The 27381-nt window shown below is 36.3% G+C and overlaps 1 protein-coding gene across 2 annotated transcripts in view; it reads left to right on the plus strand.

The window, feature by feature from the left end:
• ACAP2 (ArfGAP with coiled-coil, ankyrin repeat and PH domains 2) overlaps positions 1-27381 on the plus strand; it is a gene marked incomplete at its 5' end in the record, with an annotated part of 65548 nt that overhangs the window by 16965 nt on the left and 21202 nt on the right. For both annotated transcript variants that reach the window (XM_082003656.1, XM_082003657.1), the window contains 9 exons: positions 2127-2184; positions 4861-4980; positions 6340-6393; positions 10116-10174; positions 10393-10576; positions 12860-12904; positions 14012-14107; positions 18547-18621; positions 25283-25395. In XM_082003656.1, coding sequence (XP_081859782.1) covers positions 2127-2184; positions 4861-4980; positions 6340-6393; positions 10116-10174; positions 10393-10576; positions 12860-12904; positions 14012-14107; positions 18547-18621; positions 25283-25395 — 804 coding nt within the window. The remainder of the gene's footprint in view (positions 1-2126; positions 2185-4860; positions 4981-6339; positions 6394-10115; positions 10175-10392; positions 10577-12859; positions 12905-14011; positions 14108-18546; positions 18622-25282; positions 25396-27381) is intronic.

Genomic DNA, 27381 nt, shown 5'->3' on the forward strand with positions numbered 1-27381 from the left:
GAAATAGCCTGGAGAACCAGCCTGGTGTGTCAGGGGCCTGGGGTCATTCAAAGATGATCTGCAATGAATCGGGTGGTGGAGGGGCTGTATATCTCCCTTCTCCCATGATACGTCTTTCTGCTTTGCTTTAAACTTCTTCAACCTGCTCCTATTCTTTTCAGTCTTTTGATGTTCTTTGTTACTTTTCTCTGAGTTGAGCTTATTCTGTCTTAAAATCTTCCCCTTGGAATAAAGTTTTAATTACCAAGCAGATGTGTCGTCTTCATTCTGCCTACTCTAACTGCCTTTATCTCTCTCCTTCATCTTGAATCTTAGACTCCTTAGCTCATTAAGTCCTGTGGAGCTAGAACTTTTTGCTAGTTAAAGACACTAAAAAAAATAAAATATTCTTATCAGATCTTGCTGCAGTTCTGTAAACAAGCTACTTAATCATGCTTTTATGTTAATGCCAAAGAAACAAATAAAAATTGTTTGCACTGTGATTACAAACAAATGAATACAAAACTGCGGTCTAAATATTGAGCTACTTTTCCTTCCTTTGTTTTGTGGTTTTTTTTTTCCTCCATAATGCTCTCTGAAAGAAGATTTAACTCTAGAGAAATGAAAGTTAATAATTTATGGAAGAAAATAAAGTAAAAGAGAAATTGATGTTGCCTGAAATCCTTCATGGGCTGAAGCTAGAGAAGAGACAGAAGCCAAAGTGTAACTGTGCAGGAATGTGCTTAGATATAAAACCTAGGATGTAACTGTGGGAATGCCTTTAGATACAAAAACTGGAATGCAACTATGTGTTAGTGAAATCTGCAAAAAGCTGGGAATGTCATGCTCAATGTTTGAGAACTGCAGGCAATTGGCAGTGTTTTTCAGAACGATTCTTGTAAAAACTGCTTTTCCTGAGTTTGGTGCCTGATCCAGTCTTTTTTTTTCTTGGCTTGAACTCATGTGAACTAGAACAGAATTAGCAAGAGACATTAAAGCTGCGGTTCTGTGTACTCTCTCCTTAGTGGTAAAGCTGGCTTAAGAAATTCTGGCTCCAAATAATGCTTCCCTGCCTGTCTCACTTTTTCCAGGAAGAGTTTTTTGTGGGGGTGAAATATGAAATTTATCTGATCCAATTTTCCAAAAAGCATTACAGAAAACTTCCTATTACTTCTTTTTTCCAAGGTGGAATACTACTGGTAAACAGTGTGGCTCTGTGAACAGTTATGCTGGAATGACTGAAAGAATGAGGCACCCTGTGATGGGAGCAAGGGATGGGAATACAGCTGTTCCTGCCAACCTCTGTGTAATGTGAAATCCCAGCCTTGTTGAACAGACTTCTGTAGTGTAGCATTCGCTGCCAGAAATTAATACATTCAAGCTCTCAAGACAATAGCCTGATGAAATTGCAGTGTTCATGAACTCTCTGAACAAAGTGTCATCTTTTCTCAGTCTTCTCCTATTTTTTTAGGTAGCAATAAGCAGGAAGGAAGTGTCAAAGCAAACATCAGTTCTCTAGCAAAAAAAAAAGTTATGCTTTAGAAATGCTTCAGGAAAGCAACTTTTACTGGCAAGTAAAATTTGACTGGCCTGAAAGTTGCAACCAGTCTAGACTAGAGGCAAATGATATAAACAAGTGTGCCATCTGAACTTACTGCTATGTCAGTTGTCTCATGGCAAATGCTTTATTTTTCATCACCTCATTGCAAGGTCATTCATTAAATAGCTGCACGTTTGCAGGTTTGCGGCTTTGAGCCAGGAGAGTCACCAAAATAATTACTTCAGAAATTTCATTCAGACTTTTAGTTTCTTTCCTTTGTTATTACCTTCAAAACATATAGGCTATTGGCTATACAAGAATAGAGGAAATCTATTTGTGTGACAAACATTAGGATTAATACAATTTCATCTCAAATCTTTGATACTAAGCTATATGTTTTATCAGTGATGTAGTTGTTCTCCTTTGTACTGTCACATTTTCTGCAATTCTTGTGGTTCTCTAAAATCTGTGCTGTTTTATAGTTGAAATTTAAGTGAAACTGTGATGGCAATAAATGGGTTAAATTAATGTCTCCCTACCCCTTTCCCCCCAGTCCCAGAGTATTTTTGTATAAAGTTTTACAGGAAAACATTTTTTAACCATTCAGGGCAGCTTTAGAAGAAGTAGAAGGAGATGTGACAGAACTGGAACTGAAACTTGACAAGGTAAGCTTTTAATTCAACAATGTCTATTCTAAAAAATATAAAAAGATGTGTTTAGGCTTTGTTTTAAAGTTCACAGCTGGGAAGAAGCAGTGGCTGACCAAGTGTTCTGCTTTTGCAGAGGAAACTAATCTGGGTTGAGTGCACAGCTGGGCCTCGCAGACCCAAGCTTGAGCAACAGCCACTGCAGCAGTGTGAACTCGCTTTCTGCCCCAGCTGAGGGCTTGGATTGTGCAATGCCCTCCTGCCCCTATGGCCCCCTCGCACTCATGTGACCCAGCCCCACACTGGGAGCTGCATCAAACTAATTCAGCTTTCATGTGAGTTAAAAGCCAGGGCTTGGCTATCCCTGTGTTGAGAGGTTCTGTTTTATGACAACAGCATACTGTGATGACATCTGGATACTCTTGGTTTTAGAGTTTTAAAGTTAATGCTTTCTGTCTTTGGTAGTCTGTGGCACAGTCACAGCAGGATAGGTGTGTGTATATATATATTCTTCACTTTTGTCTGGAGGACTTAACTACCATAAAATTAATCCTGCTTTTTGTCATGCTTTGTGCATGTGTGTAAAAAGTGACATGTAGCATCTTTTCAGTGCCTTACCATCTGTTTATTGGTTTCCTAACCAGTAGTATTTGCAGGCTTTTGTTCTTTGCCAGTATTTTGAGGGTGACTTATTTTTGTTTTACATCTGTAGAAAGTATTCTTTCCCTAGCATTTTATGCTAAATGTTTAAAATTTTTTTTTGGCTGTGTTTTAAAGTGGTAGATAGATGTCATTTGTTCACCTCCTTAGCTACTTTTTTGAATACGAAGTTTTGTTCCTGCAGCTGTGAATTGGCTGCTGAAAGAGACAAATAAAGTCAGTGTCAAGTGTAGTGTTAATCTGAAGACTTTTTGTTACTACTTGTAATAATATTTCTAGCTTTTCTAGTTAATAATGTAACCATTTGCTCATTCAAAATAAATTTAAGATACTTAATTTTGATATGGTGTGAATTTTGGTGAAACTGGGTATAAGACACATTTTTACTGTGGGGTGATGAATCTGTTTTGGTAGATTAAACCATGGAAGTATTTAAAGGATCTGAAAAATCTATTTTGGAAGTTTATGTTTTCCACCAGTCTAAAAGGGTCACTTTTTTGGGAAAAGAATTTTTAAATTCCTTTCAGGGAATTTTTAAATTCCTTTCAGGGCCTTGCCCCCAGCCTCTTGCAGGGAGCCAATGCCAAATACACCATTCTATCATGTAAAAGCTGTAATTGTAATATTACTCTTTGCCATGAGACAGTATGCTAGTACTCTTTAAAACAAAAACACTTTTGCTCCCCTGACAAGAAAGCAAGTCCACAAGGTAAATATTTAAGTAGTTTAGCTGTAGTGTGAAGTATAAGTAATCTAGTGTAAAGTTTAAGTTGAAAGCCAAGCTTCTTGTGTGAGCTCAAGTAATTATGGCCTGAGGGTAATGATTTGCCTAGGCTTGGTTGGTAACTTATTCTGCTCACTTATTCATACTAAACTTAGCTTTATTGTCCACAGTTGTGACTTTGGGCTACATTATCTGTATTTTTTTCCCCTCTGGAAGAAAGGCCACTGGGTTCAGGATTGTGAGCCATAAGCAAAGGTGAAGGCAAGAAAGGATCATGTTCGTAGTGATTTTTCTGTCCATTGTTCAAGCAACTTAGCCATTTGTCAGAATGTGGGAGATGATGCTCAGATTTCCTCTTTCCCAAAGAGGATCTGAACCAACATAAAAATTACTGTGGTAAATAAGGCAGGAAGGTCACTTGGGTGGTTTCTTTGCCCCAACATAGGATCCAGTACTTCTATATTGTTCTTCATGAAAATTTGTCTAACATATTTGAAAAATCCTTCAGAGATGAAGGTTCAATCTTCTGATTTTATTCGCAGTTTAGTGTACGGTGGGGGAACTCGATGGGCCTTCTCTCAAGAGAGCATCTTAGCGATTGCACTAATCATTCTTAATTTCATTAATATCCCAGTGCATAAATGGTTCAAAAAGTGGGAAAACATCTGTCACAAGATACTGATGGCCTTCATATCAGTTTCTGCAGTACCATGATGGCTAAGGTGCTGATCTAAGCAGTGAGTGGTAGGGATGAAAACCCATCAGAGAAAGTTGTATGAGTGAAAACATGATTGATTTCACCTTCTGAGATGTAACCGTCTCGCTTCAGTTTTGCTTTGTGCAAAAAAAGCCTTTTGCTTTCCAGTGCCTGTATTCAGAATGTCTCAAGATGAAACAACTGGTGTGGGTTTCTGGGGTTTTTTTGGCTTGGAAACCACAAAACACTTACTTTGCTTGGGTTCTAACCAGTTACGTTTTATTTGCTGCACTTTTTGTCCTTATAGAGCCCTCTGTCTTGAAATATGTGTAAAATGTCAGCTAACATAAAACAAATAAATAATTTTTAAAAACATATATAAAGAGTAGTAACCTTCTCAGTGGGATATCAGTGGTATTTTTATAGCTATCACTGTATACAACAGAAAGCTTTTCTTAGAATGTGGTGCTCTAAGTTTCGAATTGAACTTTTGAATTTTTTGTTTCATAGATTTAACTAAGCTCAGTATGTTTCAGGTTTATGTGGTGGTGTAAAAAAAAAAAAAAAACCCAAAACAAAAAACTTCCACTTTATCATTTTTTCTTCTTTTTAGCTGGTGAAGCTTTGTATTGCAATGATTGATACTGGGAAAGCATTCTGTACTGCCAACAAGCAGTTCATGAATGGAATTCGAGACCTTGCACAATATTCCTGTAAAGATGCATTAGTTGAGGTAAGTTCTTTAAGAGATAAAAATGGAAGGAGAAAAGTGTAACTTAAAAAGGGTAAAATATAACTATTGGTAAGACAAGCAGTTGAAGTTTATACTATTATTTGCCTTTTTGGTCCTTTTTCTTTGAGATGTCTTAAGAGTGAGCTTTTTTGACTGGTGCGCTGCAAGTGTCTGTGCTGTTTAGTTTCAGCTTTAACCTGCAATGGCAAGGGTTTTCCAAATTCTGGAAAATATGTATTAGGTTAGGAATAGTCATCTTGGGAGGAGTGGAGAAAGCCAGGTTGAAGCTGTGAGCAGCTGCCCTGTTTACTTTGCTAAATAAAGGGGTTCTAGTCATGAGATCCTAAGAGCCAGTTCTCTGCAACTCTCTTGCAATCTTTGCAAATTGAGGGAACTCAATTCCCTGAGTTGATCTCTTGGGTCCTGGAACTGGCACTCTTTAATATACAGAAATTTAAATTCTTGAATGTACAGACCCCACTTTGGTGTAACCTCAAGACTGGTGTCTTGTTAGTCTAATTTGGAACACATAATATTTCCTGTTTATGTTACTTTGAAATGAGATATGAAATTGTATAATATGCAGGTACAACTATGTGCACATTTCTGTATATCGTCTATACTTAATGCATGTTATGTAGTAGAACATCAACTGCACGTATGCATTTTCATACACTAGTTGAAATAGATGATGCCTGTGAACTTCAGTGTAGTCTGTGTGCAACTGAAACTGTTCTTGTTTGGAAATTTGCCTGCTAGAAATGTAGTGCGATGGCAAAATAGTAAAACTTAAATTATTTGGTTTCAAGTAGGTTTTTGTTACATTTGTTGTCTAAGCAATAAGCAGTTTATCCGGATATATTAGGGATCATTGTTTTCCAACTGCGTTTGAGACATTGATTCTACATATCGATGTCGATGTTGCTAAGCATATCAGCTGTGAGGCAGTAGTTCCTACAGTTAATTTGTGTGTACTGATGATTACAACATGTTAACCAGGTTTTTGGAGTTAATAAATATTAAATAGTGTAATATTAAATATTGTAAATTAATGTGTTAAATTATGTGAACTTCCCATAGTTTAGTTAACTTAATTTGAATTTTTCCTGCTTTGCTTCAGTTTGGTCCTTTATATATAGGTTGGTAGCAGTAACATTTTTGTTTCTTGTACCTTTAATAGATTTACTTGATAGAATCTCCATGTTCTCCTTCTAGCATAATGGTTTTAGTTTAATAAGCATGCTAAGGAAAATCAATTCCCAAGTTCTTTACTGAAAAGCTGTGAGTAAACCTCTGAAACATTGCTTTTGTGCTATTTGGTAGGGCTTAACTTAAACCACTTTGTTTTTCTCTTTACAGACCAGCTTGACAAAGTTCTCTGATACCTTACAGGAAATGATCAATTATCACAATGTAAGTACTTCTAGCTGAAACATGACACTGATAGTTTACTTCCAGTTATATTTGATAACAGAATAATGCTAAAGCTTTTCTTGTTGATAGTATTTGCAAAGTTATGACTTAAGTGGTATTAAATACTTCTTATTTTATACTTGTAAATGTTTTACTTTTATTTTGCTTATGAAGTATTTATAAATATCCCCTTTTCTGCAGATTTTTATCTCACTTTTTTTTTTTTTTTTGTTCAGCATTTTTAAGGTTTGCTAAAACCCAGGGCTGTAAGACAGAATAAATACTGTATTGTTTCATCATTTTTAAATCAAACTGATGGGCAGCAGTGACAAACTAAGAGCATGTTTCTTTGCTGGACTGAAATAATTACTACCTTTTCCATATTTTCTACTCCTCTCTTTTTTTTTGCCTATCCTTTATAATGCACAAAATGAAGCATCTCTGATTTGTGTGTAGCTTTCTTTTTGCAAGTATGACAGATTTAGACAAGTGTAGAGAAAGGAGAAAATGCTAGGGTTTAAGACTAATAGTGACTTTTTTTTTAGCATGTCGGGCTTTATCAGAAAGGTCAGTTTTGCCTGGATTAAAAATTGATTTTTTTTTTCTCCTCTAAAGAGATTAGTCTTGTATCCTGAAAGCCAAAGGGTTGTACTCGTTCTTCTATTTTTTTCCTCTTCCCTTGGCCCCTACTGCTTCTTTCATTTTCCAGAAGATCAATGGAAAGCAACTGAAGCGTCTCCAAAGTGCTGAAAATATGCAGCACACTTGAAATTTATTTTGTTTTATATCACTGGGAGTTTAAAATGTAATGAGATGCAGAGAATGCAGTTCAAGCAGCTTCAGCTGAAATTAAATTTAAGCATTAACTTAGCTTCCTAAAACTGTTTTATTAGGCATTTTTTTGAAAATGCATGCTTTTAGAAGGGAAAGGAAACAAAGGGAAACAGGTTAATACTGTTGAGTTGGATTTCCTTTCAATTATGAGGTGTACATACCTACACCTAATATAATGACAACTGTAAAGAGGGGAGTAAGTGGACAGTGACACTTTAGTAGAGTGAAGCTAGTGCAGCGGTTCCAAGCAGGACTAGTGGGAGAAAGTGTTACTTTCAGGTCAGTGATTTCTGCAGATCAGATTGAGCAGATGAATCCAGTTGGCTGTTTCTATTTTACACTCTTCATGACACTTCTTTTTGCTGATTACCCTCTTAACCATGTCTTTGCTATATGGTATGCTCTTTGACACGTCTGTCCTAGGCCCTATAGTCTTGCTGCTGTTACTGTTCTATGTGATTGTGGCTTGCAATGCTTTGGTAAAATACCAAAATACAGCACAACTCTCCGTTTAGGGCAGTTTGAAGGCAGAAAGCAAAGAACAAGCCATATTAAAACGAAGATTTCTTTGCAGATCTAAGTAGGACCACTCTGAGTTCTGTCCTGCTTTTTTTCCCCTCCACTTCCTGACTGTGCTCAAGTATAGTGATTAGAACAGTGGTTTTTACCAAAAGGCACAAACATAAGAAATGAGGCATGTTACGGGGTTCTGATGTAGAGCTTTGCTAGACATATTGTGATCCTACATTCTTTTCTTGAATCTGCATAGTTCAGCACGATTTAGTAGCTCAAAGTGTCAGCTCTGTTGTTGACCAAGTTGGCAGGAGAGCCATCATGAGTGAGAAGGAACTAGAGGTAGAAAGAGAAGACGCAGGCATCCTCCAGAGGAAGGAGGGAAGGTGTATGAGATGGTCCCACTGAGATCTGGATGATTGTCAGTTTTCTCAAATGAGACTTTGCTACAAAGAAGGCTAGGAACCAGACTAATGCAGCATCTTCACTGATTCAGCAGTGGGGAGTAGCTTTGACAGCTTATGGCAAATAGCATCTTGCTTAGACTTGGTTTTTGGTGTGTGTGAAAGGTAATGTGTTGGAAAGGCTGTAAATCTAGTCAGATCATGGTCTGAGCACTTTTTTCTGTTCTTTTAGAGAAAAAAATGTGTATGTATTTTTCTGCCTAGCACTTTTTTCCTCTTCATTACTGTAAGCAGAATTGCAAGGCTCATATTTCTGGGAGTCCACTCATCAGTTGAGTTCCCATCTGGTTATACTTTTTCTGTATTGATCTTTATTAGTTCACTCCTCAGGCACTGGCAAGCTTAAATGTCAGCAGTGGGAGTAGTCCCAGCATGACTTCCAGCTTGTCAAGAAGTTCTTTATCTATTCTAGTTGTCCGTTTTTCCGGTTTCCCAAAGTGGGAATACAAACAGGATCTTCCATGTGTCACTGTTAGATATAGGACAATTCAGGTTGGAAAGGGCCTCAGGAGGTGTCTGGTTCAACTCTCTGCTTAAATCAGGGTCAGATCTGAGATTGGAGCGGGTTGGTTAGGGTTTTATCCCACTTGGTCTTGAAAATTTCTAAAAATGGAGACTGGGTGGAGGATATAATACCACTGCTAATGGGTGGCTTAAACTGAATCATGTTTTCCTTCCTTCATTGTTTTTAGAAAAGAGAAACAAGCTGGTAAGGGTTTTGCTGTCAGTACTTGGTGTTGCATGGCTTTTCATTCCCAAATTTTGTGAATAAGGAAACAAAGTCTGAGAATGTTTAAAGAAAACATTGCTTGACCTGAAACTTTGAGTTCTTGACTTGCTTTTTCAATAAAATTATTTAACATGTAACGATCTTTACCTTTTGGAAGAGATTCTGTTCGTTTAGACCAACTACTACTTCCTTACATTCTTTTACCTCTTTATTCTTTGTGATCGTGCCTTGTATATTTCCGTAATGCAGAATGGGAGGTGTAGAGGAGCTGGAAATTAAGCATCGTTTGTGGTCTGCATGGTAAGTGGCAAAAGGATTTGTCCCTTTAGCCATTGACCTATTCCACTCTGTCCTAAAACTCAGAGGGCAGATGTGAAGCTGAAGGAATGTGCATTTTCATTCCTCAATTAGAATTTCTGGGGTCATATGAGAAAATGTAGGTTGTCTAACATTCAGGTATGCTTTGGCCTTGGAAATGTAACAAATTTCTCAAGCTCTACAATTTGAATGAGTAGATTATATTCTTCCCACCTCCCCCCCCAATCATAAGAAATTTGAGAAGCATGGCTTAGAACACTTAATCTTAGGAAAAAGAAACAGCCATTCTTCTTAGCAGTTCAACAGTGGATGTTTTTTTACAAATATATTATGTAAAGGAAATGGTACTAATTACTCATGTATGTTATGTTTTCAGCATTAATTTCAGCCTGTGGTTTTCTGCCAGAAGTTAGGCCATGTTCTTTCTCTGGTTTCATTTGTCTTGTAGTTGTTGGTTAAATTGTGAAAGTCTATAAGAATCAAAAGAAGTTGTTACTTCAAGTTCAAAGTTGTTTCTTCAAAGCTATTTGTGCAGTAATATTCTTGACTGTTTAATAATCATAATAAACATGTTCTCTGAAAGTGAGCATGTCTTACATTGTCAGGATGAGAGAATAAGTTGCCAGGAGCTCTTGTCTCTAACCACAGTCTTTAACAAAAGGTGTTGGGTTTGTATTTTATTCCTTATTTATTTATTTTTTTATTTCAAAATTACTTTGAAGGGTTTTATATTTTTATATTAGAGACACATTGGTTTAATATAATTCTCATCTAATTCTGCTTGATAACCATGTGTATGTCTAAAATGACAAGTTATGAGTACCCCTAAGTTATTGACCTACATAATCATGCTTTTCTTTCAGATCCTGTTTGACCAAACCCAAAGATCAATTAAAGCACAGCTTCAGTCTTTCGTTAAAGAGTAAGTTAAGTTATTTTTTTCCTCAGAAGAAAAGGCAGAGAAGTTTCTATCATATTTTGTATGATTTCCATTTGATCCAAGCATTTATCGAAGAATATGAAAACAAAGAAACTAGCTATAACAGTCAGGAGCATGGTCTATCTACAGTATCTTTAAACACTTCTTTCATTTGTTAATTTTTGGAATTAATTTGTTATCAATCTTCCCTTTTTCTTTAGAGATATTAGGAAATTTAAAGATGCAAAAAAACAGTTTGAAAAAGTCAGTGAAGAAAAAGAGAATGCTTTAGTAAAAAATGCCCAAGTTCAAAGAAATAAGCAACACGAAGTAGAGGAAGCAACCAATATTTTAACTGCAACACGGAAATGTTTTCGACACATAGCTCTGGATTATGTTCTTCAGGTAAGTGCAGCAATAAAAGTTATTTTTCAAAACCATGTTACATACAGTTGAAGATCCGTCCTTTAGAAGTTCATATTGTAAGCTTCTCAGAAGCTGTGGAGATTCAGTGAAAAAGGAGTAACTTTGCAAGTAATTACATTTTAAAATGAAATCTGAGCAAAATTAATTTACTACTTTTTGCTTAATTCTTCATTATTCAGTGCTGTTGCTGTAATGATACAGTATAATTTTCAACTTGAACATTAATTTTGAAAAGGCAGTATTTGCCTGATACTTAGCTAAATGTATTTTGTGAGGTGGCTATGCTGTAGTTCCTTACACATCTTTGAAGTAAAAACTGTAACCTAGCCTTGGAAATACAAATTACCTGAATAATTCTGATATAGGATATTGGATACTACTACAATTCAGTTGTTTGCTTTGGGTTTTATTTAACAAATCCTACTTGTGTAGAAGCCTTGGTGTTTGCCATTGTGCCATAGGGGAAATCAAGAACATAACTACTCTTTTGCTTTTCAGTGCAGATCTCCTATAGTGTTTAGAGGTGTTCTTTGTCCTACTACTTTGAATCCTGTGGAATAATAATAAATTTTATGTCGATACTTAGAGTTCATCTGTTTCATAGTTACCCACAACTACAGCAAAACAGCATTATTGCAACTTGGATGGTATGAGGGGTTGGGGGCTCCTGAATGGGTCTGGGGTTCTCCTATGATCAAACGCAGAACAACCCTTCAAAATTATGTTAGTTTTATGTTAGACATCATCACCTTGATTTGTGACAGTCCAGTCAGTTATTTAAAGCTTAGTTAACTGTTCTTTAAATTGCATTTATTACCTGTAAAGTGAAGTGAAATCGATCTGATCAGCCCGGGCACGTGCAGAGATATGGAGGTCAGTGGTCAACACTGAACTCCTGCCTTTTGAACACTAGGGACAAAATTCATTTTGATGTTTAAAAAGCCATGTGAATTACGTACCACTTGATTATTTGTTCTGACATTAAATAGTAGGGGGGCAGGGAAGCTCACAGTCATTACTATAGGCCAGTTCCCTGTGTGTGCACTGAACTGCAGATTGTTTGCCTCCTGGAATTAGTCTGTTCAAAGTATGTGCAGTTCCTGTGATAAAGATGGATTGGAAGTAAGAGGAATGCTTTTCAGCATCTCTTAATTAATGCAGGCAAAAATTCATTCAGCTTTGGGAATTCTTTCTACTTGGGTGACTCTTTTCTTCTGGAAAAGTAGCTTCACAACTATGGTCTCTTTGTATCTATTTTGTCTTTAAACTGCCTTTAAACTTTCAAAGCCTTTGCTTTGGTCTTCTTTGCCTTGCAAGTTGAGGCAAAACATACAAACAAATCTTAATTATTTTTGCTGCAGAAGGTTTTCTGAAATACTATATACGTATAGAAATATAATCTGGTTTTGATTATAGCTTCAGTAAGTTTATTTCTTTGCTGGAATTTTAAACTGCCATAGAGGTGTTAAATTACAAAATCATGCATGTTTCTGCTAAATAGGGCTTCTAAAGTAAAAAACATAGTTCTGGATGACAATCTTGAAGCTTAGGTGACAAAGAGGATAGAGAAACTAGGTGAATGTGAAAAATAAGTTATTTTTTCTATATCATGTGGAATTCTTTACGTTTTAGGTGGTCTTTACTGACCGCCATTGGTCACTGACTTCAGCTAGCTTAGAAGTGCAAGTATACAAGCACATATATATGAAAAGTTACCTACTGAAGCTATTATCATCCTGCTTGTTTCAGAGGCTGGGGCTATATCCCAGTTTTGGGACACTTTAGACAATGTCAGCCCAAGGGAAAAAATAAACATGCCCCCAGTCCCTTCCTCTCCCCTGGCAAGAGATGGCAGTGGTGCAGGTGGGCTGGGTTAGCTCATACTGTCAGAAAGGGTGTTGGAAATATGTTGAAATCAATCTCTTGAAGATGGGTACCAATTTTCCTTGCTTGAGAGGTGTATTATATTACTTCTAGCTAGCATGTGATGTCTTATATTCTCCCTTCTAATATAAGAAAGTTGTGACTATCACTGTGAAATTCTAGCTTCACAAGCATTTTCTGATTGCATCTCTGTAATATCATGACAAAAGCTAGCATGCATCTTCTTTTAAACAAGTGCTTTGTGAAGTCTGATATTGAGTTATGTTCTTCCAATGTTTTAGGCTTTGGTATGATTATTTGGAAGTAATTTGAAGTTTACCTCTGTGGGGAAAATTTGCAAGTAGAATAAAATAAGTTGCTTGTTTGTTTCTTTTCTAGATCAATGTTCTTCAGTCTAAAAGGAGAGCAGAAATCTTAAAATCGGTAAGATATACTTTTTCTGCATAGAAAATATTTAAATATACCTGAAATTAAAAATGTGACTGCAAAGCATTATATTAAAATTTTAGTCCTTTTACCCATCAAAACTTTACCAGCACATTTGGCACTTTGGTGACAGTCAGTTTGGCCTTTACTATAACTGGGCATAGATGCTTAACTGTTTTTGGCAATCCTTTTGGTTCAGATTTGAATACTTTAAGGTTTTCACTGCTGTTGACTCTAGTATGTGTTTCATGGTTAAAATCAAACTTTGACAAGAATCCTGCTCTCTAGGTTTGCTATACTCATTTATAAACAATAAGTACTACTTATAATCTATTCTAAGATGGATTCAGGTCTTTCTACAAAAATTCTATTTTTTAATGTAAATAGAATATTGTAATAGCAAATATACAATATGCTTTACTGTGGTATCTGCTAAATTAATATACAGCTATATCTGCATGCTAGTGTTCTTCTGATTGTATTCCCTTTCCTGCTTCATATTATCTCTGTAAAGTCTTTACTGAGATGGAGACTGCCAAATTAAATGGTGCTTTTCTTTCAAAGGTCTAAAGTTGCACTCCCATAATTTCCTTAATTCCTTTAAATAGCAAAAACTTCAGTTGCATCACAGCTTTATAGCTGCTTGCCATTCTGCTCTGCATCTTCACAACTTGTTTTCTTTTTTAAGATTGGACAGTCTTCTCACTGTGTTCATAAAGGCTATGGTTTCAGATCATTAGTAAATATATTCTGTAGCTCCTCTCTATTTTGCATGTCCTAGTTAAACAGGAGATAACAAAAGTTTCAGGTGACATGAGTCAGAAGTAATTTTCTGCCCTTACGTAAATTTGTTTTGTTAATGGGGTTAATCCTATTAACTAACTTCTGAGATTTTTGGCTTGTTCTTTGCTGCTTTTACCTTACATGTTTATTTACAACATTGGAAGCTCTATGAGAGACTGATGTAAAACTGCCAGGACAAAAGAGAGCAGAAATTAACCCTGGAATTGTATTTTGTTCATGTGGATTAGTTAAGTGATATATTTATGCGATATCTGATAAATATTTATCCTTTTTAAAAAAAATACACTTTTTTCCTTCTAGATGTTATCATTTATGTATGCCCATCTGGCTTTTTTCCATCAAGGCTATGATCTTTTTAGTGAACTTGAGCCCTACATGAAAGATCTTGGTGCACAGGTAACAAATTACTTTAGAAGTTCATAACTATATGCTGGAATGGATGAACATTTGATATATGCGTACATACAGTACATCATAGATTTATTCAACAAAAAGGGAACTGTAGTGTGATAAAGGCAAAGCATAAAAATACACTAAGTGGTTTGAATGAAAATAGCTAGAAACTGAATGTTGTCTGTTTACTAAAATTGCTACCTGTAGGATTTGCATACTTAAACATAGCCATATAGAGCTGCTTGAGGTACTCTGTGGTATTCAGGACACTGGATTATTTTCTTTTAAAATTTTTTGTATATGACTCATGTTATACATATATTTAACAACAAAAAGTATATTAGGTTTTTTCCTTCTACTTGTATACATTATTTACTGTACAAATTATGCAGTGTGCCAAAAATAAAATTGATGATAGCAACTTAGACTGTTAAACAGAAGTCTAATTTTAATAAGTAGTGCAAAACTGAGTCATATATTGAATCCTTTTGTTGTTTAAGAACACAGAATTGCACCTTCTGGGTTTTCAGTGAGGGACTCATGAAAAGGTTAGGTGGACCACAGCCAACCGCACACTGGAGATGCTAAAAATGGTTATGTGAAATAGATTAAGAACATGCAGTATTCAACTGAAGAGCTGTCTGTGGTGCAGGAAGAAGACTCAGCAGTGCCTTGACTTGTTTCAGTGCAAGTTGAATGGGCCTGGAAATACTTGTACAACACTGGGGTTTTTTGTTTGCCTCTATCTAAGGACTTGCATCAACTGCACTGATACAAAACCCTCTGTTGCCACTTCCCAACCTGATCCACGAAACAAAGCCAGCACAACATTCTAAGTGTCTATCCAGATACAAAAGCAAATAAATGACAGCAAATATTTATTTGCATTCATCTCAAATAGATGTGTCATTGAATGTCTAAGAAATGACATTGTTCTGAGCTGGTTATTCTTCCCACAGCGCTGTTGTCAACTGTGCCCCTCAACCTGTTTCTGTGTCTGTGCAGTGAAGCAGATTGGGAATGGTAGGAAGTAACTCCCAACAATCAAATGTCTAAATAGTTATTTTTCTGCAGGACTAGTCCCCAGTCAGGTTACTGTGGGTCTTAATTACTTGTACAACCATACACATGGGAGGTGTGTGTTTGTGTCTCTGCGTGTGTGTGGCAAGCAAGTGATGGAGCTGAGGAGAGAGGCTCCTGGGGCTGGCACTGCTGTCAAGAAGGGAAGCGACTGTACGGCTACAGCCCTGTGTGTTTTGGTGTAATAGCAGCACTTGAAAGATTGAGGTGCACGAATCTGTCCTTTGTTGTGCCTTTTATTCTTTCACATAATTCCATTTTGGGTTGCAATTGTTGAGCTGTAGTATTTTGATAGTATAGAATGTATGTCCTGTACCTCTGCAGAAGAGGGGATGGGGAAGGGAGTTGGTAGTAGCTTATGCTACTAACTAGGCTTTAGTGTTTCCATTTCATTGAGATTATTTGAGCAAGGAACACCAGGTTATTTTTGAATGGCTGGTCATCCTTTTGCTTGAGCTGTTAAGGAGCATTGTGTAACATTCATTTTGGTGCTGGTATCATAGCAACTGAAGGAGTTAAATTTAGAAAATCTGAAGCTGAGAATGTTTAAAATACATTGCAGTTAGAGCAAAAATAGACTGAAGACCCTAAAGTTGAAGAACCTGCTGAATTATTCTTTTGTGGCAGACCTTGGCATTTAAGTAATGGATATTTTTCATGACAGAATCAGACTTGTAAATAGCTTATAAAAGTTTAACAGTTAATGGCTTTGCAGTTGGTATTGGTTGAAGCTTCTGCCTTTATCAGGTCAGAGAGAAGGCATGTTGTGACATAACAAAACGGGACTTTGCTAGATTTTTCTGAAAATAATGTGAGATTCTTTCTGTTGGTAAGTGAGTTTTCATTCCCAGGTAAATTTTGTGTATGATCTTAATTAAAAGATTTAACAGCACCTGAAGTATTAAAATTGTAACTATACTGTTTAAAATCAGTTCAATTTTTAGTTCTCTTGTTTCACATTTTGAAAATAACTGGTTTACATGATGGAATAGGATGGAGCAATTTTGCTTTCTGGATATTTTTTGTCAGGGTAGGATTACTTGTGAATCAGATCATTGTAGGAGAATCTGCAATGGCACACAAGTGTAATATAAGCTTTTGCATGGAAATTATGGTATTTGGCACTTTTCATGTGAAATATGGTACTAGTTTAAAAAAAAATCCTACTTGAGTTTTCATTCTGAGATGACTATTGCTAAACATTTTAGTCTGACTTAGCCCTCTAGATAATACCACTTTATAGCATATGTTTATAAAAATGCATTTACCAGTAAATGCGGTATTTTGAAAAAAACTAATTTTTGGAAGACTACCCTGTAGTGGTATAATGCCTGGGATTTTGATAGTTTAGTTGTGTGATTGGCCACAGCTCTTGATAGCCGTATGCTGTTGGTCTTTTTTGTTTAAGACAGTTGATGTGCTGCTCACCTGAGTGAAAAGAAGAAATTCTGGTCTGAGCTTGGAAACTGGAATGATGCAATGCTGTCTTGATAGTGAAAAAGAAAATGATGAAATGAGCTGCTGTTAAGAACTTTGTTTTTGTACTTATGCTGTGGTAAATGTATCCTCAAACATTTGTATTTAGGATAAATTGTAGGTAATTGCCCTAATTGGAACGTGGCTACTTTGTTTCATCTAGCAGGGTAGGAAGAAGAATTTCTTGGGGCCCATGTGCAGATTCCTAAAAGAAACATGATTCCTGTAAAGTCTTGAGAACTGGTCCAAGGGCTGTTCATCTTTATCACGAAAGAACAGGTTTCCCAGGGTTCTTGGTGCAAAACAGTCTTGAAGCACAATGTCAGCCCAGTCTCTGTTTTAGAGGCTCTTCTATAATTTTTAAGTCGTATAACTCCATAAATATGATGGACACTTCTGTCTTTAACATGTTCATGTTCACGTTCACAAATACCTGTAAGGTGTGACAGTGCTGGTATAGCCATTTGAGCCAGAGAAGAAGCCAGGGAGAGGAGAGTTAAGAAAAGTAACAGAGTATGGAATTGGATCCAGATGTTCCAAGTATCTGATGGCTTCTTAATTGTTGGAGACTGTCTAGCACAAGAGTGTAAGAGCCAGTTATTGTCCTTTTTTTCCTCTTGTTTATATCATTTCAAGCAGGAGGAAATACAACACTGGGGAAAATGCCCAGAGTTGGCAGGGGTTCTCACTTGTGGTTATGAGAGTGGATGGAGACAATCCTATTTGTGTGTATTAGAGGTTCTGCTAGTCATACTGTGCCCTCTGCCATGCGACTGACTTCAGCTGGAAAACTGATGTTGCACACTGATCCTGGTCTCTTCCTTCTAGGCCTGGAGTAGAATGAGATCAGTCCCACAGATGTAAAACTGCAGGCTGTACCGCTGTGTTCAGTGTTGCATCTGCATTGTTACTCAGTAAGGTGCTGTGACTGGGGTTAATGGAAGTCTTGTATTACAAGGCTGGATAAAGGAGTTCATCAGGTTCCATAGCGTGTCACACAAATACCAAGCTAACTGGACTTTCAGGCAGCATCTGCTCCTCTACTTCACCGTATTTCTTATTTAGGCATCAAAGTCTGTTTAAAAAAAAAAAAGCCACCAAAAAAACCCCAATAACCCACCTTACTCTTTTACAGGATATCTTAAATTTCCTGCCTTTTTTCCCTTCTTGTTTTAAAAGGAAAAATTTTGTATGGTAGTGCTATAGACATGCTTGCAGCCAGTTTTTGGTTGGGTCTTCTTTATTATCATAGACTTTGCAAGGATGCTAACTTAAATCCTCTCTGTTGTGATAGTCTCTTTTCTTTGCAAAAATCATATTGTAGTTATTTCTGAAACTAGAAACAGTTTGAATGGTTCTCCCTAAGATTTCAAGGAATCTTGCTCAAATACTGCTGGTGACATGATCAAAACTATCAATACAAAAGCCTGGTTGAGGCAGTTCCCCCACTTTGTGGAGGAGAAAAATCAGTAGCACTCGCTCCTTCTAGTTTTTGCTGCTACTGCCAGTGCTGCTGCATAGGCCAGTCAGCCAGCAAGAGCAGCTAAAGCATGAGTCATTCTCTTCGGAGACTGAGCACCAATGCGGTATAGAGTCGCATATGCTTGGCACCATGCTGTTCTTTGAAACGTTTCTTCTAAGGCTTACAAGAAATGTACACCTTTCATAGAGGTTAATTCAGGATGGTAGTGCAGTGCTTTAAGCGGGGCTTCAGTAGTTATTAAAGGTAAACACTTTGTGACCAGAGAAGTAATTATACTATGCAAGTAAAACAAAAGTCATGCAATGTCTAGACATAATGTGTTCTTTTTTGTCAGTATTATGAAATCTACTGAGCCAAATTTCTCTTGATATCTAAAGATCCAATTTTCTGTTTCTCTTTACAGCTGGATCAGTTGGCTGTAGATGCTGCAAAGGAGAAGAGAGATATGGAGCAAAAGCACTCCACTATTCAACAAAAGGTACTTGAGAGAATGTAAAAGGTGGACTGCACACACATGTTTGGATCTCTAGCATCTCTCCCCAGCAGTACATCTCTGCATTGGAACTGTGAGGGATGGTGTCTTTAGTGCAGAGAAACAGACTTGCACATCATTAAGCGTAGGGTTGGATTGCAGATATTAATTTTCTATTGCACAGTAGAATGTTATGTTTAGTTTTGACTGAACATAAATAGGACAATAGAATTTATTTGAATGCTGGGACTCCAACATTTCATAAGAACTCTTAATTCCTATTACATCTTTGATTCAATATAGTTGTAAAAGTCGCTATCTTTCCTGTGTGTCTGTAGAAGAGGTGTATATACTGCATAGTCATATGTATCACTTTCTGGACTGTGCCAAATATGAGTGCAGCACTTTGAGGTAGTGTGGTAGCTGCTACTGCATAGAAAGAGCAAAAGTAAACTTTTGTAAAGGTTATGTAATGTATGGTGTTCAACTATACACAAATCTGAAAGTGATAAATTGCTGTTTTGGGAAGATTTGTATGTGTGATAATTCTTATTTTTGCCTGTTCAGCAAAATGTAAATAATTCATGTTGTAGAGGGAATGACTTCTGTTTGGATGTTTCAGAAGCTCTAGATCAGTATTGGTTTTGTAGGTATAATGATAGAAGTTAAAAATATTTCCACTGACAGACAGCGAACTAATACTGCAGGTACTTTTGAAAGGGATTAGATACCAATTTAAATATCTGTTCAGGTGGCATAAATTTAAAAAAAAGCCTAATGTAAGTTAAATCTGAGTACATAAATTCAGGAATGAAAACATGCGAAGGTCATAATTTAGGTAGCCTTAGTGTAGGAGTCAATACTAATGCAAAAAGATAACATTTTTGGCTGATGAAAATGTTTTTGTCACTTCATCCTGTCATTCCTGCAGGAGTTGGTGGGAAGCATTAGGATTGCTGTAAGTGTGAAATGGAGCAGACATGATGATGATTTTAGGGCAGTGCTGATATGCTGTGTTTGGAGGCAGACAGGAGATAACTACAGGGAAGGAAGGGGAAAAAAGAGGGGAAATGGAAAGAGGAGGGAACTTCAGAATTAACATTGATGTTCAAATTTTAATTTGGGCTCAATAGGCCTAATTTCAGGTGTGGGCAGTAGTTGAGGGTTTTACTGTTAACAGCAGTGGTTGGTGAAGGATCTAAGTTATGGGCAATTATATTTTAATTGCCCGTAGAAATAATAACTTGCCACCATGAATTATGGTCTTTGCTCTTGCCAATAGTGTTTACAGTCTTTGTTTTTTCTTCAAATGCTGCTTAAGGCTGCTTTACAGGTAAACTATTTCTAATAGTATCAATGGTTATTGAAACTTCTGAGCTTCATGAAACCTGATAAGCTCTATCTGTGTGTAATAAAAATGTTCTTGGTTTCTAGTACAAATGGTAATCATAATGAGGTTATTTATATATTGTTCCTTTTTCTAATTGAATGACAATTTTACACTGTCTCTAAAATATAATCAGGGCAGTCAGATTGTATTGTATGTTGTCCTCTAAAGTTCTGTGTTTTAAGTTGTATATATGGTCTGCTGTCTGTATCAGTGAAGTCCTTGATGCATTTTTGTGATGATAGTGCCTAGATTAATGCGTCTAGGCTTTGGAGTGCATGCTTTAATGGAGATTCTTCTTACAGCTTGTCAAATAATTTTCTTGGTTTCTTACTCAAATCGTGCTGTCTTTTGTCTCCTCCTACTTGCTTTTCCCAACCTTCCGACCAAGTCTGCTTCCAGATAGTCAGGATTTCAGAATCTTGAACTGCCTTAGACCTTGGATCTTGTTCTCTATATCATTATTTGTTATCTGGTCAACCTGACCAGGATGGCAGCCTTGTTCTCTGTTCTCTTCTCATGGCTTATCATGTTGCTTTCCACTGGGCTGCCTCTTAGGCCTATGTTCCCAAATCTTCCAGTGCCAAATCCTTCCTTGTTTTATAACTAATGAAACTTCTGCTTCTTGTGTTGAATATTCTATGAGATATATATGCGTTTAATACACTGAAGTTTTAATCTAATGCTTCAGAATGATGCCTTTTCTTCATTGTGTGGATAAAGAACAGTTCCTTTTCTGAAATGTATAGGTAAGTGCACATGTGCACACACCTACCCACCCACTACGTGTCTTTGCATATATGTGCATATGCATGCAGAATAATTGCACTAATTAAATAACTCATCTCACTTTTGCTTATAATCATCATCCTATTTAATTAGGCTGTTGTTTGAGAGGCTAATATAAAAGTCATGGAAGGGCTTGGTTACCACTACGGTTTGATTTCTATTTTAAGAGAACTGATGTCTAATTTTTGTTTGTTTTAACTTCTGTGTTCTTTTTACTCAGCAAATATGCAGGAAACAATTTTTTTTTTTACTGTCAGAAATTTTTTTCCATATTAATCTGGAGCAACACATGCTATGAATTAATATAGAAAAGTTATCTTTCTGGGAACTTTTTGCAATATATTTTTGTAGGGAAAGATTCATATCAAAAGAGTTGTCACAGTGTCAGTACCACTTAAGAGTTGTAAGTCTTGTTTTCTGAGCAGTTTGCAGCCCACTCTAGTAGTAATGTGTTGAATTAAAAAATTTAAAAATTGGTCGGACTTGTAAACAGTATTATGGCTTTTTGGTTTTGTGACAGAGCTAATATTTTATTCTAAAATGGGGGAAATGATACAGGAAAAACATTTGCATTGAACTTCAAATAATTTTTGTTGCATTCAAATCCCGTTTTCATTTAAAAGAAAAAATCTGCATCTGAAGAACTGCTCAGGAAACAGCTGGAGTGAGAATGATTTGAAAATTTTTGACAACTTGTGTAAACAAGGTGATAGGAAACGAGATACTACCACAGTCACAAAGCAGGCATAAACCAGAGCTGCTGTTGAGAAGTGATGCAAACTAATTCCTGTCTCAAACAAAGATGTGCCAGTATTTCATGTGACATGTAGGCTCAATGACTATCTTGCCTTCTTTCACTTTGTCTTTGACTGTAAACCTTGTTACTTGTGACTGTTGTTGTTTTAAGCCCTTCCTCAAGGGACTTTCAACTGAAGCATGACAAACATTTTTTGCCAATGGGATGGAATGGGAATGGAAGCAACTTTCAAAATGGGGAGTTGCACAGTTAGTGTCTTCTGTTTAGTATATGCTGGAGTAACTTTTGAGATTAGTGTTTTTCTTGGTACTTATGCTCCCCCACTTACTGCCTCTTTTAAAAACTTTTAAAATTCTGCTCCTCTAAAGTAAAAAACATATTTAATACATATTCATTGTTAAAATGCTGATACTCACACTCCCTAAGATTTACTGGTAAAATAGCTTGAATAGCTTTAATGACCTGCTAGCAATCTTCATATTGAAAAATATGGTGTTTGTTTTGTTAACAAGAAAATTTTAGGTAGAGAAACAGGAAACATGCAAGTTATGAAATGAATCTAGTATGTGTGATACATTTTAATACGAACTTACCAATTTATTCACTGAAACACTATCAAGAACAGTAAGTATTTTGTGACCCACTAGATTAGTATTAATTGTGGAAATTGAAGTTGTTTTTCCATTGCCAGCTGGTTTTCTATCCCTCATGGACATTTGAAGAAAAAGAGGCAAAAAAAAAAAAAAAGGCATGAAAGCACACTGCATGCTTAACATATAAAACCCACTTCTACATGTTTCTCTTCCAGTAGCTGGCCAACCTTGAAAAAAGTGTATCAGAACAGAAGCCATAGACGTTTCTTTCTTCAAATCTGGATGAAATGTGCAATATAGCACTTCAGTGTAACTTTCATAATACTGGCTTAATCTTCTTAGTCCTGTTTAGGTTAAATGTAGTTTAGTCCTAACTGACACCTAATTAGCAAATAAATTACATTTAAAATTCAGTCTTTACCAGTTGCATGTTTGCTTAAGGAATACAAAATTCTGAATCACATCGTGATTTGGTTTATTAACATGTGATTCTCTTATGCAGGACACTGGAAAGATACGGATTTCTCTCCACCCCCTGATTATTTTTTGTGATTCACTAAACTTTTCCATGAGCCAAGATAAAAATAAACTATAATGTGACTGCTTTTCTCCTATTCTTTAATTATAAAATAACAGAGACTGTAAGATCAGACACAGTTTATCTAGTTCCTTTTTCTACTTTTATCCTTTTAATCGAAATGAAGTGTGTGGGGTTTTGTTTATGTTTTTCCTGACCACAAATTTATCAATGAAGTTTTATGGATAAAACATGTGGAAGCTTTACTTCCTTACCCCCCAGTTGGTAGTCAATAGTTAGGAAAATATTAAACATTTGTCTGTACACTCTTGTGTCTTTATCTGTTCTATAAAGGTGGAAGACAATCAGGAAAGCCATTAAAAATGACACTAAATGCACTTCATGAGGAAGACTCAGTATTTTAGACAATTTGGACTGAGAGTGTAGCATGATAAATGATCCAAAGGAGTTTTCCTGTCATGCTTCTTCAAAGTGTAAATCTAGATGTAGATCTATTGGAAAAGACAGCTGCTTTTTCTGCAGCAGTTCTCCAAACCTGGAGGAAAATGTGATTACATAGTAGTTTGCACTCAGAAAAGACTGAGGGATTGTATGTTGTCTTTAACTAGACAAGGAGTTGCAGCCATCACTGAGGCAGAAAGATGCAAATCTTTAGCAGGTTTCATTATGTTTGGGAGCTGGTAAGTTAGAGTAATATATCAGTTTTTTGGGGAGGGTGGGAATGTGACATCAGTAAGTCTGTGTCTAAAGGGGTTTTCTCTTTTTTTTTTTTTTTTTTTTCCTGGAGGGGACAAGAAAAAACCAAAAAGGACTTCTAACACTTTGAGAATGTGAAAGTTAAAATTGTACTGTGATATTTGGCTGTTTGTGCTTACATGAAGCCTTTGATGTTCAGCATGTTTTGGTCTAGAAGACAGGCAGAAAATCAAAATTATTAAATGCTGAATAATGCATGAATTTGTGATTTTTTGAGAAGCTTTTATTTGCAACCTGTATGTTTATTCAGATGAGTATATGGTAGTGATACGGCAGTTCCATTTTCTTTTGGGATTCTTTCTTTTGCACTGATCTTCTGCCAGTGAATTAATAAAAATCTAGATTTAACATTTCAAATTTAGTTAATTATTCAGATTGATAATAGCTGAAAACACTGAGTAATCTTACGGAATTTGGTGCTGTGCTGGCTTGGGAGTATAAAGTGCCCATTTTGACATTTGTAACCACTTCACTGTCTTGTTTGTTTAACCTTGCATTGGACCAAATGATCTGCATGTATAAGAGTAAACATTGTGTGTAGCAGAAAAGTTGTATGCAGGCTGCAATATTACATAGGGCTAATGGTATTGGTTTTGAAGCAGATTTTTTATATATAGCCTCCTTTCCCCTATTTATAGAGAAATTCCTAAAGAGCAAAGTACAAAACAGAGATTTACTGACACACTTTTCACACAAAGCTGATGTTTGCAATTTATAAAAAGTACCTGCTGAAGGTATGGGGGAGCGATATTCTGAAATGTCCTGCATCTTCAGTATTTAGCCTGGGTTTCTATGTTCTGAAACTTAATTTTCAGTGATGTGTCTCTTCTTCCCTGCTTAAGGGGAGCAAGCCATATGTTGTGCCTACTTTAAGGATATATTTTACTAACAGTGAAATTAAATAATAGTATATATGTTATTTTGATCTCTGGACATAGCTTATGATAAATAATGTCATTCTGTGTGTGCTTTTGCATGCACCCCTAGTAGCAGTTAGCCTCCCACTCACTGAATACCTGAGCTCTGTAGCTCCCTGGGAAGAGTCCATGGTGTTTCAGATGAGATATGAAAGCAAATGATCACCACATGTATTACTACTTAGTCTGCTTTACCTTTGCTGAAGATGTGAAGCAGTTAACCTTTCTAAAACTTGTAACGCCGTTACTAGCTGTTATTATTTGTTATTAATTTGATTAAAATGTAGGTTCCCTTGTCCTACTTCTAGCTTCATATTCTTGTCCAAGATCATAAAGAAAAAATTACTGCTAAGTTCTTGTCATCATTGCCAGCACACCTCGACTGCTTTAAATTAGAGATAACTGATAGTATCATCTTTATTTGGTTACTTGTCTTCAAAGTTCTGATCAGGCTCACTTGTCAAGATGACAGAGCTGAAGAAAATGCTAAAGCACGACTGGCTTTATACAGTTGTCTGCAACAGGCTGCAATTGGTTTTCAGTTTTGACTCCTAACTCCCATTGCCCCTTTTCCTCTACCTTACTCTCCCTTTTTCTTTGGAATATACGTGAGACCATTTGAGCAGACAGTTGAAGCATCAGATGCTCTGTCAGTTATGTTTACCCTCTACTTGGCCACAGAGGTCACCAATACCTGAGCAAGAAATTCCCCTTGTGTGCAGGTAAAGTAAAAATCTTCAGCCCTCTGATCTCCTAAAAATGCTTTTTTAAAAAAATTTGTTAAGGACTGAGAGTCATGGCTTGACTAATAAGTGTTGAAAGCAAAACATTATTCCTGGATGTTTACTCTTTTTGACATTAATACTGACCATATTTGAAGTTTCATTTGAAACTGTAATGTATTTTTCTTGTCTTGTTCCTTTATACTAGGATTACTCCAGTGATGATACTAAACTAGAATACAATGTAGATGCAGCCAACGGTATTGTTATGGAAGGGTATCTATTTAAGCGAGCCAGCAATGCCTTCAAGACTTGGAACAGGTAATTATTCAGAACCTCAATTTACTAGCTTATTAAAATACTGCTCGTTAAGCTAAATTCAAGTCTGACTTGTATAACCTATGCAACTCACTGATTCCAGTTTTGACATAACACTTGGACAACTCTGTTAATTAACGTAGCAATGACACTGCAAAGCCATTTTTCCTTTGTTCTAAGAGTATATCTTAGTCTGCAGAAGTCCTGTGTATGGAAAGCTTGTTTTGTGCGCAGTCCAGCTCTGTAATTGCATTTTGACCTTACTTTTGGGGTTGAAACAGAGTAGTCCTTATGGCTGTATACAATAAGCTATGTGAATGTATATGCTAGGAAAAGAAGTGTTAGAGGACAAAGTAAAAAAAAAAAATGTTGTTTATCCATTGGAAGCAGGGAAACACAGTGAAGGACTCAAGGACTTGTGTTATTTTTCCTGAAAGATAAGCATGTAATTGTTATCCTTTGCAATTCTTGTCCTGTGAAGTGACTTCTCTTTAGTAGTTTTGATGGTCCTGTTGGGAATTCAAAATATATTGTTGGTCATGTCTCTAACAATGCATATTTTACTGTTGTTTAAATATTTTTCTCTCTGAACAGGACTACTTTTGCATTTCCAAGGGTGCATGCTTTTTTCAAGGAATTATTATATGTGCTGGAGCATTTGCAGTAGACTTGGATACAGTTCTTGAATTTTAAGGTTAATTTGTTGTGATATAGGGCTCTTTTTACTGTCTTATGCCCTGCAATTTTTGCAGCAGTGCTTCTGTTAAACTACTTGCTGTGTTTGAAAGGCCAGAATGTGCATTTGGATACATGGTCCCTTACAACCTTAATTATTCTATAATTCCTTGAGCATCTTGGAACATCACAGATCTATAATAAATTGGGATTGTTTCACTTAGATCCATAGGCTGATGCAAGGGCCACTGCTGTCAATAAGACTGTATCTATATTAGCAAGTCATGTACAACTAGTATAAGAGATTTTGCTTTGGACTACTTCTAGTCTGGTCCTGTGGTCTGATTATTCATCTGTAATTGTAGTGTACCTGCTGGGTTAGTTTCATCCAAGCAGAATTCAGAGTTCTCCAAGACAAATCTGCGAGGCATCAAAGGACGGTGAATGGAGAAAACTGGAATTCAACACTTCAAAAGCACGTTCCTGGTCTTAAGTAAAATGTTAGTATAAGCACACTAAGAAAAATCTGCAGTAACAGGGCAGGAGATTGTCCCTTATTGGATTCTCAACAGGCTGAAAGGGGCCTTTTTGGAAGGTGTTTTGCAGGATTGACTGCAGCCTCTTGATGAGTGACTGAAGGCAAAACCCTACTCATTCTCTGGGTTCTTCTTTTGGATAGCACAAAGGCCTTGCTCTGTAGGGAGGTAACAGGAGTGAGCAGGACACGAATGTTGGAAGGTAGCTGAGAAATATTCTTCTTCCACATGGCTTCATATCTAGTAATACTGTACATGTGCCTTAAGGTGGTTAGGGAGTAGGGTTCAATTAAAACTAACTTTTGTACCTTGGAAGTATAAATGGACAGTAAATAATTATGGGGAAGTCATAATTAAATCAAGATACACAGTGACATACATTCTTTCAGGTTAAGTTACAGATTTGAGTGTATATAATAAAAACATATCCAAACAATAAGTTGAGAGCCAAGGTAAACAGCTCAGTAATGAGTCAGAGCTACCTACTTCTGCTATATAATTTATACTTGCTTATAGTTTTTTCTTCTATTTGTCACAGGAGTATTGAAAAAAACCTAAACCTTTAACTTTTTTAATCTTAGGTTCTTGATAATTTATCTCACTGTGATAGTTGGATGCTTCAGCATTAGGCAGAGAATAGCATCGGATATGCTATCTATAAACACAGTTCAGAAATTGAATCAATTTTGTACTTCACATTCACAAAACATTAATTGTTATGAAACTGCTACTGTTATACATAAAAAATACACTTAAGACCTTCTTAATGAAAACTACT

The sequence above is a fragment of the Phaethon aethereus genome (genome assembly GCF_964289735.1).
Source record: "Phaethon aethereus genome assembly, chromosome: 9".
NCBI lineage: Eukaryota > Metazoa > Chordata > Aves > Phaethontiformes > Phaethontidae > Phaethon > Phaethon aethereus.